The sequence below is a fragment of the Silurus meridionalis genome, chromosome 28, assembly GCF_014805685.1.
Source record: "Silurus meridionalis isolate SWU-2019-XX chromosome 28, ASM1480568v1, whole genome shotgun sequence".
NCBI classification, from domain to species: Eukaryota; Metazoa; Chordata; class Actinopteri; order Siluriformes; family Siluridae; genus Silurus; species Silurus meridionalis.
Window position 1 is genome coordinate 3,059,765 of NC_060911.1, and position 21,362 is coordinate 3,081,126.

The 21,362-nt window shown below is 43.8% G+C and overlaps 1 protein-coding gene across 1 annotated transcript in view; it reads left to right on the top strand.

The window, feature by feature from the left end:
- Nucleotides 1–21,092, top strand: part of dnah6 (dynein, axonemal, heavy chain 6) — a 39,224-nt gene extending 18,132 nt beyond the window's left edge. Inside the window, exons 45-80 of the mRNA XM_046842523.1 lie at nt 2,205–2,376; nt 3,039–3,185; nt 3,673–3,746; nt 4,114–4,268; nt 4,973–5,204; nt 5,798–5,950; nt 6,302–6,442; nt 6,788–7,030; nt 7,196–7,363; nt 7,781–8,016; nt 8,400–8,661; nt 8,819–8,942; nt 9,028–9,224; nt 9,351–9,554; nt 9,693–9,818; nt 10,033–10,197; nt 10,367–10,434; nt 10,670–10,850; nt 10,958–11,137; nt 11,231–11,464; nt 12,050–12,185; nt 12,299–12,471; nt 12,597–12,787; nt 13,074–13,234; nt 13,554–13,642; nt 13,838–13,984; nt 14,548–14,686; nt 15,528–15,647; nt 15,809–15,930; nt 18,281–18,410; nt 18,964–19,091; nt 19,316–19,501; nt 20,032–20,104; nt 20,198–20,349; nt 20,463–20,685; nt 20,874–21,092. Of these exons, the coding sequence (XP_046698479.1) occupies nt 2,205–2,376; nt 3,039–3,185; nt 3,673–3,746; nt 4,114–4,268; nt 4,973–5,204; nt 5,798–5,950; nt 6,302–6,442; nt 6,788–7,030; nt 7,196–7,363; nt 7,781–8,016; nt 8,400–8,661; nt 8,819–8,942; nt 9,028–9,224; nt 9,351–9,554; nt 9,693–9,818; nt 10,033–10,197; nt 10,367–10,434; nt 10,670–10,850; nt 10,958–11,137; nt 11,231–11,464; nt 12,050–12,185; nt 12,299–12,471; nt 12,597–12,787; nt 13,074–13,234; nt 13,554–13,642; nt 13,838–13,984; nt 14,548–14,686; nt 15,528–15,647; nt 15,809–15,930; nt 18,281–18,410; nt 18,964–19,091; nt 19,316–19,501; nt 20,032–20,104; nt 20,198–20,349; nt 20,463–20,685; nt 20,874–20,977 (5,736 nt within the window). The 3' untranslated portion in view covers nt 20,978–21,092. The remainder of the gene's footprint in view (nt 1–2,204; nt 2,377–3,038; nt 3,186–3,672; nt 3,747–4,113; nt 4,269–4,972; nt 5,205–5,797; nt 5,951–6,301; nt 6,443–6,787; nt 7,031–7,195; nt 7,364–7,780; nt 8,017–8,399; nt 8,662–8,818; nt 8,943–9,027; nt 9,225–9,350; nt 9,555–9,692; nt 9,819–10,032; nt 10,198–10,366; nt 10,435–10,669; nt 10,851–10,957; nt 11,138–11,230; nt 11,465–12,049; nt 12,186–12,298; nt 12,472–12,596; nt 12,788–13,073; nt 13,235–13,553; nt 13,643–13,837; nt 13,985–14,547; nt 14,687–15,527; nt 15,648–15,808; nt 15,931–18,280; nt 18,411–18,963; nt 19,092–19,315; nt 19,502–20,031; nt 20,105–20,197; nt 20,350–20,462; nt 20,686–20,873) is intronic.
- The last annotated feature ends 270 nt before the right edge of the window (nt 21,093–21,362 follow it).

The following is a 21,362-nucleotide window of genomic DNA, read 5'->3' on the forward strand; positions in this document are numbered from 1 at the left end:
GCACGCTGAGAGAGCCAGAGAGGTAAACACATTCACCATCTCGGAGCATGACGTGAGGAGGGCATTCAAGAGAGTGAATACCAGGAAGGCAGCAGGACCAGATGGAATCACAGGTCGGGTTCTGAAAGCCTGCGCTGACCAGCTAGCACCGGTGTTCACTGAGATATTCAACCTCTCTCTGGAACAGTCTGTTGTCCCCTCATGTTTTAAACAGTCCACTATTGTCCCTGTCCCGAAGAAACCCCAGCCCGCCTGCCTAAATGACTATCGCCCTGTAGCTCTGACCTCAGTAGTGATGAAGTGCTTTGAGAGACTGGTCAGAGACTTCATCACTGCCTCACTACCGGTCACACTGGACCCACTACAGTTTGCGTACCGTCAGAACCGTTCGACTGAGGACGCAATTGCACATCTTCTCCACACAACTATCAGCCACCTGGACCAAAGAAACGGGAATTACACAAAGATGTTGTTCGTGGACTACAGTTCAGCGTTCAACACCATAATTCCCTCCACACTCACCTCTAAGTTGGAGGTCCTGGGACTCAGCCTGCCGCTGTGTCAATGGATCTCAACTTCCTGACGGACAGACCACAAGCTGTACGGGTGGGAAAACACACCTCATCCACCCTCACCCTCAGCACTGGAGCTCCCCAGGGTTGTGTTCTGAGCCCCTGCTGTACTCGCTGTACACACATGACTGTGTGGCCACTTCCAACTCCACAACCATCATCAAGTTTGCTGACGACACCGTTGTGGTGGGCCTGATCTCCAACAACAACGAGACGGCCTACCTACAGGAGGTTAAAAACCTGGAGAGATGGTGCCAGGAGAACAACCTTCTCCTGAACGTCAGCAAGACTAAGGAGTTGATCGTGGACTTCAGCACGAAGCAGGAGCGGTCATACCAACCGCTAAACATCTGCGGGACTCCAGTGGAAAGAGTGGACAGTTTCCGGTACCTGGGTGTTCACATCACACAGGACCTGTCTTGGTCCTGTCACATCAACACCCTGGTGAAGAAGGCCCGGCAGCGTCTGTACCATCTGAGACGCTTAAGGGACTTTAAACTACCCTCTCAGGTGCTTAAGACTTTTTACACTTGCACTATTGAGAGTGTTCTGACGGGTAGCATCACTTCCTGGTTCGGGAACAGCACCATGCAGGACAGACGAGCCCTCCAGAGGGTGGTGCGTTCAGCTGAACGTACCATCCACACCGAGCTCCTGACCTGCAGGACATCTACAGCATGCGGTGCAGGACCAGAGCCAGGAAAATCGTGAAGGACCTCAGCCATCCCAACAATGGACTCTTTTCTCTGTTGCGTTGGAAACGCTTCCGCTCCTGAAAGCGACCACAGAGAGAATGAGGAGGAGCTTCTTCCCGCAGGCCATTCGGAGTTTAAACCAGGAAACATCCAGGATCTAAGAACTGGCCCACTCTTTCCATCATCACACTTTTTTCCCCTGCACAATCACACTTTTCGTGCTACGGCACATTATACACTGGACCTGCACAGCACAGTGCACTTTACTTTTCATATTTTCATTTTCTTTTCATATTTATTTCATATTTCTTATATTCTTTTTTATACCACACCATTCCGCACAAGGACACTTTACACCACACCTTACTGCACATGGACACTTATGGACAATCAAAAACATGCCTAACTCGTTTAATGTTTACTGTTGTTTACTGGTTAACTGCACACTGCCATAAAATATTTTCCGTGTATGTGTATATATAAGTATATATGTAATGTATGTATATATACATATATATTTAGATATCCTGATATCTTTATTTATCTGCCTTTTCTTACTATATTTTTCTTTAAATTTTGTTATTATATTTATATTTTTATCCCCCTTTTTTACCCTTTTTTTTATTCCCTCATGCCGGACCGTCGTTAAAAGCATTTCACTGCATGTCATACCCTGTATGTATGTGTATGTGACAAATAAAATTTGATTTGATTTGATTTGATTTGATTTGATTTGATCTGACAGTTAAACAAACACACACACACACACACACACACACACACACACACACTCTCGGGCTCTACTGATGTAGCTCAGTGCCTTTTCAACATACGTGTGTGTACAGTCATTGGACATTTCTATCAGGTATACAATGTGTGTGCATGTAGCCCATCTGTAATGTGTGTGTGTGTGTGTGTGTTGATTCCGTTCCTCCAGGCGATCCTGTGCGGCTTCCTTGCTGATTTCCCTCTGGCAGTGAAGCAGGCAGCAGGGAGCATCGTAGACGCCGCAGTGGAGATTTACAACCGCATGAGCGTGGATTTGCTCCCGACTCCAGACAAATCTCACTACGTGTTCAACCTCCGAGATCTGTCCAAGTGTGTGCAGGGTGAGACACACACACACACACACACACACACACACACACACACACACACACACACACTCACTCACGTGCAATACAGACTTGTATAAGTCAGGTAGAAGGTGTATAATAACTCTGGCTTGTACGCAGTAACACACACAAACCTGTTGAAGCCGCCTGCAAAATGTAGTGTTGAGCTTCTTATAACAGCACACACAGGGAGAAAACATGGAGCATTCAAAAAAGCACACGCTGATCTTATGGTTAGTGTTGAACGATGGATGGACAAACGGATAGACAGAATGACGGACGGGCGGATCGACAGAAAGAAAGATTAAGAGATTGATAGAAAGAAAGTAAGAAAGATTAAGAAATTGATAGAAAGAAAGAAAGAAAGAAAGAAAGAGAGAGAAAGAAAGAAAGAAAGATTAAGAGATTGTTAGAAAGAAAGAAAGAAAGAAAGAGAAAGAAAGAAAGAAAGAAAGAAAGAAAGAAAGATTGAACGATTAAGAGATTGATAAAAGAAAGAAAGAAAGAAAGAAAGAATAATTAAGAGATAGATAGATAGATAGATAGATAGATAGATAGATAGATAGATAGATAGCAAAGCAACACACACACACACACACACACACACACACACACACACACACACACTATATTTATGGTGTGTTCGTATGCTTCAGGCATTTTGCAGTGTGAGCCTGGCACTGTGCAGGATCACAACCAGATCTTCCGTCTCTTCTGTCACGAGTGCCAGCGTGTGTTTCATGATCGGCTCATCAACAACGCGGACAAGACCTACTTCAACACCATGATCTGCGAGATGGCCAGTAAGAACCATCACCATACACTACAATAAACTCTTACTGAACAAACTTCAGTCCCAGGCTTGAAAAGGTTCCTGAGTGCCATCAGTACTGTTGCAGTCACAGTTACAACCTGGAGCATAGTTTATTTGTGTAAATCATAAAATGATGAACATTTAGTTTTTTTTTTTTATATTAAATGTTCAGTACAAGCAGTTTTAATGGAGCACCATGATAGAGGTAACGAGCAACAGGTGAGATGAATTACTCCTGCAACAGGGTAATGAGACCTGAACATTATCACCATATCAGGAACATTAAGGAGAAATCTGGTGTACAGAGTGTAACAGAACAACTGTGTTCCACATCACAGAAATTCATTATATTACTTTACTTAAAGAATCATTTCTAAATAATCTACTGCACCAGAGCTCCAAGCTACAGGAAGCAGTTTTTTTTTCGTTTCTCCTTCTGTCTGAAAATAAGCGTTCGTCTTTGTTGTGTGTTTCAGATAAATATTTCAGCATCAGTTTGGACCCCAGTTCTCTCTCCAAGCAACCGATCATTTTTGGAGATTTCATCAAGGTGACTCTTCTACACATTATATCCAGTCAGATGTTTTAATGGTACTTTTTTACTTTTTATAACTGCCATTTAACAGGAACCCAGTGAGTCTTTAAAACCACTTCACCAAGACGGGATTTAATCTGTAATTTCCAAAATCTGATCTCAGAACATTCTACAGTTCTAGACCTGAAAATGGTTCCACACCCTGAGCTCATTCAGCTCAAACACTGAAGATCTCAATATATTTAATGTAGAGTCAGAATCTGAGGCATCTTAATGTTTTTAAAAAGAAACATTGTCCCCACATGAAGCAGTCATTAAGACCTACAAAATCGGTATTCAGACGTTGCTCGAGTTTCTGCTGACTCATTCCCGTTTTGTGTAGGTTGGAGCAGAGAAGGCTGACCGCGTCTACGAGGACCTGACGGACACAGAAAAGATCCGGAATGTTCTTCAGGACTATCTAGATGACTACAACTTGGTCTTTTCCAAGGAAACCAAGCTTGTGTTTTTCCAGGACGCCATCGAACATGTCTCCAGGTTGGTCAGGTTACATGACTTTGGTTGTAATATGGACTCGGATTTCCTTATTCCTTTGTCCTCGAAAAAGTTTTACATAAACCATATAAATCGAAAGAAAGAAAATGCAAGGAAATGACCAAAGTGAACTTTTTAGATTTTAGGGACTGATCCCACCTGGAAAAACATGCAGGATATACAGCATTTAGGAAGAAAATCTGATGGGTTCTAAACTCAGGAAATCCAAATTTCCATCATAGAACGGTGTCATAGATGTAGACCCTGAGAAATTAATTTCATCTTAAAAACCTCAAAAAGTAATTTAAGATAAATATCACACAGATTATTGGTAATTCTAGTGCTAACCAGTGTTTAAAAGAAAAAACTCTTAAACAAAGTGAATAACACTTAATCTTATAATATCTATATAAATATAGAGTTTGTAACATTTCTGGACAGCAAGATACAGACATCGCACTAAAGTCAAGCATCCAGTCTTTTAAGGAACTGGATTGAACCAGTCATTGGAGTGTAAATATAGTTGCTGTGTCAATCAAATGGCCTCTTATTGTGCAGGTCTGTATGTAACTATTTATGGATCAGATTAGAGTTTAATTCACATGGATCATTTAGACGTACATTAGGGATGCACCAGTAACAGAAAGTCTGTCTTTGTTCCTGACATACTGTTTAGTTCCACTAGTAATTTAGTAATTTTTTTTCAGAATCGCCCGCATGATTCGGCAAGAGCGTGGCAATGCCCTGTTAGTCGGCGTGGGCGGGACAGGGAAGCAATCTCTCACACGACTAGCTGCTCATATGTGCGGCTACCGCTGCTTCCAGATCGAACTCAGCCGTGGTTACAACTACGACACTTTCCATGAGGATCTGCGTAAACTCTACAAGATGGCCGGCGTTGATGGACAAGACATGGTTTTTCTCTTCACTGACACTCAGGTACAGACAGGACAAGGACTAAAATCCAATGTTAACCTCGTGCTACTAAATTATTGTGGTTCAGTGGTTAAGGTCTGAGGTTCAAGCCCTTGTATTGCAATGCTGCCTCTGTTGGGCCCTTTGGACAAGGCCCTTAAGACTGTCAGTAGAATTGTTCGGGTTGAGAGGATTCAATATGAGAGAAAGCACAGTGAATTGATTTTCTGTGAAACTTTCTGCCTGCAAATTTCTGTAGCTTTGGGTTGAGGGGATACGATGGGGAGAAGAAGATAAAGACAGACCAGCTAGAGAGTGTAAAGTGTGGTGGTGTGTGTGTAGAGTTCAGTAAATTGAGGGAAAAAGCAACTAGATATAGAGTGGAATTGCAGAAGTGTAATATGGTTAAGTGATGGAAGGTGAAATGATAATTATGTAGTATTCAAAACAAATGGCAACAGTACCAGAAATATTTTAACTACTGAACCACCAGAGTGCCAACACTGCCTTCTAAGCGGGCTACAATCACATACCTGAAGATGCATTTGCACTCCACAAGGGACGGAGCTTTGATCTGAGGAGTAAATGTCTTAATGAGCTGTTTGTGATGTTCTCAGATTGTAGTTGAGGAGTTCCTGGAGGATATTAACAACATGCTGAACTCTGGTGAGGTTCCCAACCTGTTTGAGAAAGATGAGCTTGAGCAGGTGTTGGCAGCGACACGGCCCCGTGCCAAGGAGGCGGGTATCACCGAGGGCAACAGGGACGAGGTACATCCATCCATTTATCTGTTTAACACTTGCATACAAAAACATGCATCATCCTTTTGTCTGTTTGTCTGTCTGTCTTTCTGTCTGTCTGCCTGCCTGCTTATCTATCTATCTATCTATCTATCTATCTATCTATCTATCTATCTATCTATCTATCTATCTATCTATCTATCTATCTATCTATCTATCTATCTATCTATCTATCTATCTATCTATCTATCTAAAGCATCCACCTCTTTATTCCAAATCCTTCTTTTAATCTGTTCTGTCATCTATTACTCTTACCAAATCACTCATCCATTTATCCCTCCTGCTCTATATAATGCAGATTTCTCTCTTTTTTTCATGCAGGTCTTCCAGTTCTTTATCTCTCGTGTACGTGAGAAGCTGCACATTGTGCTGTGTATGAGTCCAGTAGGTGATGCCTTCCGGTCACGCTGCCGTATGTTTCCCTCGCTCGTCAACTGCTGCACAATCGACTGGTTTGTCCAGGTCAGTATCACAAACCTTCCTTTCCTAAATCAAGTCTGCTACTGAGAAACAAAGCATGATGCTTCCACCACCATGCTTCACTGCACAGATGGTATAGATTTTTGACTTACCAGACCAAGAAATCTTTTTTCTCTCTTGCTCTCATGAGGCATGTCTGCTGCAGTGTTATTTTGATGTAAATCTTCTTAATAGCTAGAGCCCAATAAAAAACTGATCATACCATTTTCTACTGTTCCATGGAAAGTAGAAAAACTCAGCTGTTATAGTCTTCCTGCTGTTAGTGTTGCACTTGTTTATTGTTATTACTGTAATGAATTTGTCTCTTTGTCTCTTTCCGTGTCTCAGTGGCCGCACGAGGCTCTCCTGTCTGTCTCCCAGACATTTTTCCAGACGGTGGACTTTGGCAGTGAGGAGATGTCAAACTGTTTGTCTCAGATGTGTGTGGAGATCCACATGAGCGTGACGGACATGGCCGAGCGTTTCTATTCGGAGCTCCGCCGCCGCTATTACACCACGCCCACTTCTTATCTGGAGCTCATTAACCTTTATCTAAGCATGCTGGGAAGTAAGAGGGAGCAGCTGGAGACGGTGAGGGTCATGACATCACACAACACAAATTTCTATGTGGATGTGATGTGATGTTGACAGTGTTCCCTCATACAGTTTATACATTAAGAGGATATGAGTGATTGAGAGAGAATTAACACTGAGGTCTGTGTGTGTGTGTGTGTGTGTGTGTGTGTGTGTTGGCAGGCTCGTGATCGAGTGAAAAATGGTCTGACGAAGCTGTTGGAGACCAATGAACTGGTTGATAAAATGAAGGTGGAGCTGTCAGCCCTGGAGCCTGTGCTCAAACAGAAATCCATCGACGTCAATGCCCTCATGGAGAAAATCGCTGTTGACCAGGAGAGCGCTGACCAGGTGTGTGTGTGTGTGTGTGTGTGTGTGTGTGTGTGTGTGTGTGTGTGTGTGTGTGTGTGGTAATAAAGGATGAATCAGTAAAATACTATATAAAGGATGGATGAATAAATAGTGTAGATTTTATATTTTATATTCAATAAAATAGGTTAATGGATGGATGGATGAATAGATGGACAGAGACTGATGGAATTAAGGACTGGAATATAGACTGACAGACAGATAAATGGAGGGATGTTTATTGGATGGATTGAGGAAATTGAGCACTTAATTACATAATTCATGGATGATGAAACGGAATTCTGATTCCTATAGGATTGATGGATGATAACAATACAACACGGAGGGGTGGATGGATGGATGATGGATGGATGAATGGATTTGAGTTATAGCTTTCTCGTCTGCCCTTTAACCCCATAGGTGCGCAAAGTGGTGAAGGAAGACGAGGCGTTGGCAAAAGAGAAAGAGCGTATTACAAAGGCCATCGCAAATGAAGCTCGGGAAGACCTGGATAAGGCGCTACCTGTTCTGGAGAAGGCCAACAAGGCTCTGGATTCTCTGGACAAGGCCGACATCTCTGAGATCCGTGTGTTCACCAAACCTCCTGACCTCGTTATGACTGTCATGGAGGCAGTGTGTATCCTGCTCAACAGCAAGTGAGTCACTGTGTGTGTGTGTGTGTGTATGTGTGTATGTGTGTGTGTGTGTGTGTGTGTGTGTGTGTGTGTTTGTATGTATGCGTTAGTTATTAATTATTATACAAAATGAAGAACCAATGACTGGTGGTTTTTCAATGATATTGTGTAATCAATGTAAAGTGGGCAGGGCTTATATTGGTATAAGTTTGTAATAGGAGTGGTGTTTATGGTAAATTAATTTGCAGTGATGAGTGTCCTCAGGTACATCATCAGAGTGGGGGATGCTTGCTGGCAAAGGCAGGACACATCGGGCATCCCCCACCCTGAAGATGCACCTGATGATTGCCCCTAACTCTGGTTTCCTGATCTCGGCTTGATTTTCCATCATTCCTCAAACACAGGACAGACTGGGCGAGTGCTAAGCAGGTCCTCGGTGACTCGACCTTCCTGAAAAAGCTGACCGACTACGACAAAGAAAACATCCGTCCACAGGTCCTTCAAAAGCTGCAGCGTTACATTCAGAACCCTGATTTTATACCTGAGAAGGTGGAGAAGGTCTCTAAAGCCTGCAGGTCCATGTGCATGTGGGTTATAGCCATTGACAACTATTCCCGCGTGCTGAAAGAAGTCGGGCCTAAACAGTTGAAGCTGGCCGCCGCCCAGGTGAGTTCATAACGTTTCTCTTCTTTAATCCTCATGTCTCGGTTTGTTTGTTTTATTTATTTATATATATATATATATATATATATATATATATATATATATATATATATATATATATATATATATATATATATATTTATTGCTTGTTCTTTACCAGGCGGAGCTAGATGCTACTTCAGCAACTCTAAAGCAGAAGCAGGACAAACTGCAGGAGGTGGAGAACCAGATCGCGGTACTGCAGGAGCAGTTCAACTCCAGCCTCGCTGAAAAAGATTCCGTGGGTGAGTGACGAGCGAAATGAAAATAATCTTCTAATTCAGATAGAAGTGTTGGTATGTGTTAGAATGTGTGACTGTTTGCGTGCAGCTGAAAACATGGCTCTGACCAAGGCTCGGCTGGGACGTTCGGGGAAGCTGACGTCGGCGCTGGCTGATGAGCGCGTGCGCTGGCAGGAGAGCATTGCATTGTTCGAGATGGAGATCAACAACGTGGTCGGAAACGTGTTCATTGGAGCCGCATGCGTAGCTTATTATGGAGCCTTCACTTCTTACTATAGACAGCTGGTACACTGTTAACAAACACACACACACACACACACACACACACACACACACACACACACACACACATAAATTCTTATGTCTATTCAAGAAAGAGAAACCAATGGCCAGCTTTGTTTCTGTGTGTAGTTGATAGAGCAGTGGATCTCACGCTGTCAGGAGTTTGGGATCCCAATCAGCTCCAACTTTAGTCTGATTGGAATCCTGGGTGACCCGTTTGAGATTCGGCAGTGGAACGCTGAAGGTTTGCCACGTGACAACGTGTCCACCGAGAACGGCATCCTGGTGACCCGGGGACGCCGCTGGCCCCTCATGATCGACCCCCAAGATCAGGTGACCTCTTCTGATCAAGTCCTTATGCCATTTTATTGCATTATAATCAATGCAACTGTAATAGGACAAAAAAATAAATAAATTGGATTTTGGATTACGGCTCAGAAAGGGTTTTGACGGCCTTCTCTGCGATTTCAGGCAAACCGCTGGATCCGCACACGAGAGGCGAAGAACGGCCTGAAGGTTATTAAACTGACGGATACCGGTTTCCTCCGCACTCTTGAGAACGCTATACGCATGGGCATGCCTGTCCTACTGGAAGAGGTGACGTTTATGCCCTCACCACACCTCATCTCACCTCACACTAAGATGTAGATAATTGTGGTCACCATTTTGAGAACTTTTTACATTCTTTAGTGAACACATGGTAAAGAAATACCAGGAGATTATATTATATTCATTGATGTCCACACAGAGTTTAGAGATGGACTACATATGCAAGTTAAATTTCTTTGTGTGTGTGTGTGTGTGTGTGTAGCTTAAAGAAACTCTGGACCCTGCTCTGGAGCCTGTCCTGCTGAAGCAGACTTTCGTATCCGGTGGCAGGACGTTGATCCGTCTGGGAGATTCCGACATCGACTATGACAAAAACTTCCGCTTTTACATGACCACCAAGATGGCCAACCCTCACTACCTCCCCGAGGTGTGTGTGTGTGTCCGAGTATTTAAAGAGCTTTTGTAGTGGGTAAAACATTAGCTGGAATCCTCTTGTGGGAAATACACATGTTTTAGTTTTGTATGTAGTTCTATGCAGTACAGTGTTATGAGTCTGTGGTGTTACACGAATGTTGAAATCATTTCTTTGCCCACAGGTTTGCATCAAAGTGACCATCATCAACTTTACAGTGACTAAGTCAGGACTGGAAGATCAGCTCCTCAGGTAATTACTATATCATGGTGTTTTCACGCTTTTTTGATTATCCTGTGATTCCAAGATGTTTACTGGTGTGGATTTCAGAGCGAGTGTCTCCCTCAAGTTTGTGCTACATGCTATTGGAAATATCCATTTATACTATTAGACACAGTCTGTAACTGCATATAAAAACCTGATAAAAACCGGTTTCTCCTCACTTGATCTTGTGGTGTTTGGTGTTTTACTCGCTCGTTCTCTACAGTGATGTGGTGCGCCTGGAGCGTCCCGAGCTGGAGGAGCAGAGGAACGAGCTGATCGTGCGCATCAACGCCGACCGCAACCAGCTCAAAGCCATCGAGGAGCGCATCCTCAAGCTGCTCTTCACCTCAGAGGGCAACATTCTAGACAACGAGGAGCTCATCACCACATTGCAGGAGTCTAAGGTCAGACATCACATGGACACCACAGTTCTTATGGTGTCGGGCTGTGAGAAAAGTCCACACACACGCTACTATAAGATCTTCATACATCTGTGTGTATCGGTGTGCAGGTGACCTCCGAGGCGATCAAATCCCGTCTGGAGGAAGCTGAAGCCACAGAGCTGAAGATAAACACCGCCAGAGAGAAATATCGGCCCGTGGCCACACGAGGCTCCGTCATGTACTTCGTCATCGCCAGTCTTTCTGAGATCGACCCCATGTACCAGTTCTCCCTTAAGTATTTCAAACAGGTAACACACACACACATACACACACACATATGGAAAACAATGTGTCGTAGTGTTTCATGAATTTCAGGATAATATTGTGTGTGTGTTTTGCAGCTGTTCAACAGCACTATCGAGACATCAGAGAAGCACAGCGAGCTCAGTGTGCGCTTACAGACGTTGCTGGATTCCACGCTGTTCAGCGCGTACACCAGCGTCTCCCGAGGCCTCTTCGAGCAACACAAGACCATCTACAGCTTCATGCTGTGTGTGGAGATCATGATGCAGAGGGAGGAAATCTTACCACAAGAGTGGTTCTACTTCCTGCGAGGGGCAGGGGGCATGGATAAGGTGTGTGTGTGTGTGTGAGAGTGTGTGCTGCTTTGATGTTTATTAGCTGTAATATCCTATCAGCCTTATCCACCCATAAGCTGAATCATAAAAGAGATGTAACTGCGCTAATTGCTAATTGCGTTTGTGCGCTCTCTTTGCTCGACTTACTGAAGTGCACTGATACACTCAGTGCAACAGTCACCACTGGTCTCCGGCCGTCTCTCATGTCAACTTCCTGTCTGGCGATGAGCAGATTTCCTGTGGTCTGTCACCATCTGACGGCGCTCTATGATTAGCTAACGATTAGCCTGTGTTTTTCATGCACTGTATGTACAAAAGTATTGGGACACCTGTCTTTTCCAGCCATATGTGCATCTTCTCAAAACTCATTCCACAAGGTTTCATACACAATTGAATAGGACGTCTTTGGATCCTCTACATGATGGTGTCCCTGTGCACAAAGCCAGCTCCATGAAAATCTCATGCTCAGTCTTAGGCGTCTAACATGTATGACTGATATAATCAGATACACCATGTTAACTGAAATTAGTTGTTGATCTGAACTCTCTCGCTTACTCTCTTTCCCTCTCGCTCTGTGTGAAGGAGATCCCGGAGAAGCCGAGTGCTTCCTGGTTGTCTGATTTCATGTGGGAGACGTGCTGTGACCTTGAGAAGAATCTGCCCTGCTTCGGAGGCATGAAGAAAGACATTGTATCAACACCAGTTACTGTACAGCTGGGTATGATAAACACTCCGTGTGTGTGTGTGTGTGTGTGTGTGTTATTATTATTATTATTATATTATGAAATATTGTTTATATTGTGCTCTGTCTCTCTGTCTTTCTCCCCGCAGGACGCTTGGAGGTAGCAGTGAACCCGAAAGAGTGGGACGGCTATGTAACAGAACTCGCGCCGTACTCAGAAGACACCCCCTCCGACAAGCAACCCGAGGTCAGAGGTCACTGGAATGAGCGTCTCAGACCCTTCCAGAAGCTCATCCTGATTAAAAGCTTCAGTGAAGAAAAGGTAGAGGAGAACAACGTTCGCTTGGCAATACACGTGTTAGTCAAGTGTTGTTTTAGTTGTACAGAGGTAAATGTGGTTGTACGTGTTTTATGAACTCACGCTTCTCCCTGGGTACACGTCTTCAGGTCGTTCTTGCCGTGACCGAGTTTGTGATCGTTAGTCTCGGAAAGCCGTTCGTAGAAAATCCACTGGTGGATCTGGCAACCCTGTACGCTGACATGTCTCCTTCTACACCACTGGTGTTCATCCTCAGCACCGGCTCCGATCCCATGGGGGCCTTCCAGAGATTCGCCAAGGAGCGTGGATACCTGGACAGGTACATGAGAAACACACCAAACTCCCACAATGCTTCATTCACACTGGGATCCAGACGATAATGCAGTAGATGTGATGCTAATTAACTAGCGGATATTATCAGTAAACAGGATCCATGTTGACGGTTCAGAACACAGAATTTATTTCCATTTAGCTCTTGGGGAATGTCTAAATATTAGAAAAGAATTATGGAGACTTGGTTGAAAATATAAATAACTGGCATTGCACACAATTACATATTTGAGATAACAGTAAGAGTTGTGATATGTATGTGTGTGTATGTGTAGAGTGGAGTCGATCTCTCTGGGTCAGGGCCAGGGCCCGATAGCGGAGGCGATGATAACCAAAGCTCAGAAGAACGGGAATTGGATCTTCCTGCAGAACTGCCATCTCGCCATCTCTTGGATGCTGGCCATGGAGGAAATCATCAAGAGCTTCTCTGAGCCAGGTGTGTGTATGTGTGTGTGTGTATGTGTGTGTATGTGTGTGTATGTGTGTGTGTGTGTGTGTGTGTGTGTGTGTGTGTGTGTGTGTGTGTGTGTGTGTGTGTGTGTGCAGTTTTGTTTGTCACTGCGTGAGTATAAAACTCAAAAGAAGCACTGCACGTGTTCCTCAACCTAAATGAACTTCTATTCTTCAAAGAAATGCTCTTGGTCATCCGTTTGGAAACCACTGAGTGGAACATCAGAATGGAGAACACTGTTGCATGCTGATTGGCTGCTTCTTAGTGCTCTGAGATGTGATTGGTTTTTTGGTAAATTTCGCAGACATTATTATCCATGAGAACTTCAGGCTGTTCCTCAGCTCCATGCCTACCAGCGTCTTCCCCGTCACTGTACTTCAAAACTCTGTCAAGGTAACCCGCACACACACACACACACACACACACACACACACACACACACACACACACATAAAGAGACACACACATCAATACATTCTTAATAACAGAGCTTCTCATGGGCCCTTTCTCTCTGAAATGTTGTGATGACATGATGTGTGTATGAATTCCACCAGCGTGACCTCCTCTCTTCTCTCTGTGTGTAACCAGGTGACTAACGAGCCGCCGAAGGGCCTCCGTGCGAACGTACGACGAGCTTTCACAGGAATCAGCAGCACGTTCTTCGAGGAACACACCCTGGGCAGGAAGTGGAGGAAGATCATCTATGGATTGTGTTTCTTCCACGCCATCATTCAGGTCAGAGCTCCGGGGTGCACGTAGTCTCCTACAGCACTTCTATACACACACACACAACATAATAATCACACTCCCAGTGCGATACCCCACACTCTAGATTTACACACAGTGTCTTTAATCTGTGACTCTACAACCTAATCATACTGTTTTAAAAAAAAAATCAACCACTAGATGGTGTGCTACGGCTCCATTTATCCCTCTGTGGTTGATTTAGAGTATTTTACTCTTTCATTACTAATTCGACTTTTTATTTGTTAAAAGGGAACATTTTTAATCATTTTTATCCATTTATAATTACATTAAATGTTCTGCAATGTCCACAAACAAATACATGTTAAACCATAATCAATATCTGTGATTAATGACTCGTAAAGAACATACTGATATGCTGTTATAAAGTGCTATCATAGAATGTGTACGTTTAAACCCACCTGGATATTTGTGTGTATTGTTACACCACACTGAGCAGTCTGTATCAGAAGGCTTATTCCTACATTATTTTATTTAAACATGTAAAAGAGTATCTAAATGTAGAATGCCGATTTGTGTGTGTGTGTGTGTAGGAGAGAAAGAAGTTTGGACCTCTGGGCTGGAACATCCCTTATGAGTTCAACGACAGCGACAGGGAGTGCGCTCTTCTCAACCTGAACCTCTACTGCCAGACAGGCAACATCCCATGGGATGCTCTCATCTACATCACCGGTATGTGTGTGTGCACCACGTCCCCGAGCTCTCATCTGTGCATTAAGGAAGTGTGTGTACTATATGGACAAAAGTTTGTGGACACTTAACCAAACGATTTGATTTCATCTCATTCCACATTTAGTCTTTTTTATTTTGCTGTTATAATAACCTCTGTTTTCTGGGAAGATGTTCCACTAGAATTTGTTCTGTAGATTTGTGCTGATTTACAGCCACAACAGTGTTGATAATATCAGGTACTGATGTAGGTGAAAAGGTGAGGAGGCTTCTGGGGGGTGAATAGAGTTTAGAGCTCTATAGCAGGAGATGTTTCACTCCAACTTATGAGTAGCATATCTTCATTCAGCTGGCTTTGTGCATAGGGGCATTGTCATGCTGGAACAGGTGTAGGTCTCCTAGTTCAAGTGAGGGGAAATATTCCTGCTACTCATCCAATGACACTTATATAATTGTGTACCTCCAACTTTGTTGTTACAGTTTAGAAAAAAACAACACATATACCTGAAAAAATCAGTGTATCATCATATTATACGGTATTACCACAACATTGAAGTCCACTAATGGCTTCCACTTTTGTAATACAATAAAACAAGAATAAACACTGTTGGTTTTTGAAAATGAAGTATACGTACACAGGCAGAAAGTGTGAATATTAGTCCCGGGTTTAAAGATACGACGCGTCTTATTCAATGTCCTGTCAGGTTTATATAATATACCCAGTTGTGTGCAAAAATTATAGGCAGTGGTAAAAAACTGATTTAAAGTTAGAATGTTTTCAAAAGTGATCATTACTGATACTAATGCAGCAATGTTACGTGTGTGTGTGTGTGTGTGTGTGTAGGAGAGATTACATATGGAGGGAGAGTAACAGACGCTTGGGATCAGCGTTGTTTGCGCACCGTTCTAAAACGCTTCTTCGAGCCAGAGATTTTGGAGGAGGGGTACAAGTACTCAGCATCAGGTACTCTCACACACACACACACACACACACACACACACACACACACACACACACACACACACAGGTGGGTGACCAGGATCATTTAAAACTAAACTGTTGAATGTTACCAAAGTATTATTTAATACATGAACACGTAAAATGATGAGCGTTTTGGTTCTCAGGGATCTACTTCGCACCCGAGTCTGACAGCCTGGTCGAGTATAACAGCTACATTGAGAATCTGCCCATCATCGATGATCCTGAGATCTTTGGCATGCATGAGAATGCGAACCTGGCTTTCCAGGTAACACAATCACACACACACTGCTAGTCACAAACACCACCATCTGCACAACCTAACACCAAATAAGCAAACACCACCACCCGCATACACTAACACCAAACACCACCACCCACTTACACTAACACCAAACACCACCACCCACTTACACTAACACCACCACCCACATACACTAACACCAAACACCACCACCCACTTACACTTACACTAACACCAAACACCACCACCCACTTACACTAACACCAAACACCACCACCCACTTACACTAACACCAAACACCACCACCACATACACTAACACCAAACACCACCACCCACTTACACTAACACCAAACACCACCACCCACTTACACTAACACCAAACACCACCACCATACACTAACACCAAACACCACCACCCACTTACACTAACACCACCACCCACATACACTAACACCAAACACCACCACCCACTTACACTTACACTAACACCAAACACCACCACCCACTTACACTAACACCAAACACCACCACCCACTTACACTAACACCAAACACCACCACCCGCATACACTAACACCAAACACCACCACCCACTTACACTAACACCAAACACCACCACCCACTTACACTAACACCACCACCCACATACACTAACACCAAACACCACCACCCACATACACTAACACCAAACACCACCACCCACTTACACTAACACCAAACACCACCACCCACATACACTAACACCAAACACCACCACCCACATACACTAACACCAAACACCACCACCCACTTACACTAACACCAAATACACTAACACCAAACACCACCACCCACTTACACTAACACCAAACACCACCACCCACATACACTAACACCAAACACCACCACTACATACACTAACACCAAACACCACCACCCACTTACACTAACACCAAACACCACCACCCACTTACACTAACACCAAACACCACCACCCACTTACACTAACACCACCACCACATACACTAACACCAAACACCACCACCCATACACTAACACCAAACACCACCACCCACTTACACTAACACCAAACACCACCACCCACATACACTAACACCAAACACCACCACCCACTTACACTAACACCAAACACCACCACCCACTTACACTAACACCAAACACCACCACCCACTTACACTAACACCAAACACCACCACCCACTTACACTAACACCACCACCCACATACACTAACACCAAACACCACCACCCACACTAACACCAAACACCACCACCCACTTACACTAACACCAAACACCACCACCCACATACACTAACACCAAACACCACCACCCACATACACTAACACCAAACACCACCACCCACTTACACTAACACCAAACACCACCACCCACATACACTAACACCAAATACACTAACACCAAACACCACCACCCACTTACACTAACACCAAACACCACCACCCATACACTAACACCAAACACCACCACTCATACACTAACACCAAACACCACCACCCACTTACACTAACACCAAACATCACCACCGCATACACTAACACCAAACACCACCACCCACATACACTAACACCAAACACCACCACCCACATACACTAACACCAAACACCACCACCCGCATACACTAACACCAAACACCACCACCCACATACATTAACACCAAACACCACCACCCACTTACACTAACACCAAACACCACCACCCACATACACTAACACCAAACACCACCCACATACACTAACACCAAACACCACCACCCACTTACACTAACACCAAACACCACCACCCACATACACTAACACCAAACACCACCACCCACTTACACTAACACCAAACACCACCACCGCATACACTAACACCAAACACCACCACCCACTTACACTAACACCAAACACCACCACCCGCATACACTAACACCAAACACCAGCACCCGCATACACTAACACCAAACACCAGCACCCGCATACACTAACACCAAACACCACCACCCGCATACACTAACACCAAACACCACCATCTGCACAACCTTGCACAAGACTTGCACAAACTAACACTTGATGTGTTAGTTTGTGCAAGCTTGGGACGGTTTCTCATCAACGGTGGTTCCATGAAATTCCGGAGTAAGAACGGGCGCTTTGAGGATGGATTAGATTGTAGTAAATGTCAACAGAGTTTATCCCTGCCACAGTCACCACCGGCTCACTCATCAGGGACAAACTTACTCATAAAGAACATATTCACTTTTAATCACCACATTATCTGTGTAAAGCTGCTTTGAGACAACGTTCATTGTTAAAAGCGCGATACAAATAAAAATGAATTGAATTGAATTGAAATGTGCTTGGTGTGTTAACACAGAGGCAAGAGACAGCGACTCTGATTAACACCATCCTGGAGGTGCAGCCGCGATCCACAGCAGCTGCTGGAGGGAAGAGTAATGACCAGGTGGTGCACGAACTCGCAGACTCCATTCTAAGCAAGATTCCAGGTGATTGATAAGTTCACTAACCACCATAAACTACACCACCTACACCATCCAAAATAAACTACACTATCTACACCATCCACTATAAACTACACCATCCACCACAAACTACACCACTTACACCATCCACTATAAACTACACCACCTACACCATCCAACATGAATACACCATCCACCATAAACCACACCATCCAACATAAACTACACCATCCAACATAAACTACACCACTTACACCATCCACTATAAACTACACCACCTACACCATCCACCATAAACTACACCATCCACCATAAATCACACCATCCACTATAAACTACACCATCCACCACAAACTACAACACTTACACCATCCACTATAAACTACACCACCTACACCACCCAACATAAACTACACCACCTATACCATCCACCATAAACTCCACCATCCAACATAAACTCCACCATCCACCATAAACTACACCATCCACCATAAACCACACCATCCAACATAAACTACACCACCTACACCGTCCACCATTAACTCCACCTACACTGAATGTTTGTGTGTGTTTTTAGAGAAACTCAGTATGGATGGTGTGGCAGAGACCCTATTTGTTCGTGACTCTAATGGCCGACTGAACTCCCTGACGACTGTGCTGGGACAGGAAGTGGACCGTTTCAACTGCCTTCTGCGTTTGTTACGGGTGAGCTTCACTAAAATAGTGCAAATTTAAAATAGCGATTGTTTTACTCCATGCACATGCATCATGAAATTTCAGAAGAGGAATCCCTCAGGACTGAGAGAGAAAAGGAGAGAGAAAGAGAGAGAGAGAGAGAGAGAGAGAGAGAGAGAGAGATATTCACTGACCTACATAAGGATTTGGATATTAATGTAACTGTGTAAACTGTGATCTGTGTGTGTGTGTAGAACTCCCTCCACACCTTGCAGAAGGCCATAGCTGGTTTGGTGGTGATGTCTGAGGAGATGGAGCGGATCTACAACAGCTTCCTGAACAACCAGGTGCCGGAGCGCTGGGCCAGCGCCGCGTACCCGTCTCTGAAGCCCCTGGGCAGCTGGGTACAAGACCTGGCACTGCGCACCGCCTTCATAGACGTAAGAGAAACTTTACATTCGGAGTGTTTAATAACCTGCAGCTCTAGTTACCATGTCAGATCTCTTTCCTTGTCCTACATGGGAACTGAAGCAGAAGCGATTGTTGCCCAGTAGAGGAAACCTCAGGCTGATTTTTAATGTCCGTCTGTCCTGATGGAGGTTGTTTTGTACTCGCAGCTATTCGGTCGTTAGAGGCTAACTCTGCTATACTATAAGATATAGATTTTTAGCCTACTTTTTGTTTGCAAATATTGATTTCTCTCAGTTACTGCTTTCTGTTATTGTTGACCTTCTTTGCCTTTCTCATCACTAAGTTGATGAAATGTGCACGAGCGGATCAGGAAAAAATGCCTAGAGATATTTGAGCTATTACAAGGTCACCAACTACAGCTAGCCACTTTCTGCTACCTGTGTCTTTTCTCACATATTTTTAGGTTGCAAAACAGTCAGTGGGTGTGTCATTTCTTTTCTGTGTGTGTGTGTGTGTGTGTGTGTGTGTGTGTGTGTGTGTGTGTGTGTGTTATAAACAGAGCTGGATAAACAGAGGTCAGCCCAAGTCTTTCTGGATCTCAGGGTTCTTCTTCCCTCAGGGCTTTCTGACAGGTTGGTGTTCTTCAAGTCAAGCTAATGTGTGATCTTATGTGATCTACAGATTTACAGAAAAAGATTTACCACACACACATTACTGTTTAACAGGGACGCTGCAAAATCACGCGCGGAAGTACAACCTGCCCATCGATGAGCTCAACTTTCGCTTCAACGTGACCACGGTGTACCGAGACCAGGCCATCATCAACGAAGGCCTGAAGAACCTCGGAGCAGACAAGGAACTGGAGCAGGACCAGAAGGTTAGCCAGATGTAGTCAATTAGTAACCATAAATGTATCTTTAATAAATGATTGATTTTCACATGTTGACTAAAACCCATTGGGTTTTTTTGTGTGTGTGTATCTGGCTGTAGCTCCCCAGCATAAAAGACGGGGTGTTAGTGCACGGGATGTTCATGGACTCGAGCCGATGGGATGATGTGAACATGGTAATGGAGGATGCGTTACCAGGGGTGATGAACCCCATGCTGCCAGTGGTGCAATTTGAGCCTCAGCAGAATTATGAACCTGATCCATCACTGTATCACGCTCCGCTGTACAAAACCTCCGCCAGAGCCGGAACCCTGTCCACTACAGGTAACGCAACTGTACAGTACACTACACTATAGAACATATTGTTTATATATATACACACATAGCATTTATACCTAGTATAGATATAGTGGCTTTAACAGCTTCTCAAGGCACTTTACATTAAAAAAACTATGAATACAGTTCATAAAATTATAAAATATAATTATACAAATATATATCTTTTTTTACAGGACACTCCACTAACTTTGTGGTGACGGTGATGTTGCCGTCCAACAGGCCAAGCGATTACTGGATCTCCAAAGCCTCAGCGCTGCTGTGCCAACTCAACGAGTAAACAAAACCCGATCACATTTCTTCAGTCCTATTTATACTTCTCCCTGTACCTACAAGAAAAAACAGTCCTGAAATGCAACACATTAAATAAAGTCATATATGGAAGGAAAAATTCACTTTCTCTTACATAAGACTGATCAGATTATTTAAACCAGAATCGTATCAGGGTTCTGAGATAAAAGCTACTCACGTCGCAGTGCTTCAGTAAACGTTCACTGTGTTCACACAGTGTTCACACAGGATTGTCATGTAGCTTTACATGCACTGGAGTTTAATCACGGAATAAAATCGACGATAGAAAATGCGGACCAAAGAAATTTCTTTTTCTGAAATGTAATATGATGCAACAATAAAACAAGAGACAATAAAAAAACGTATTATCCAGT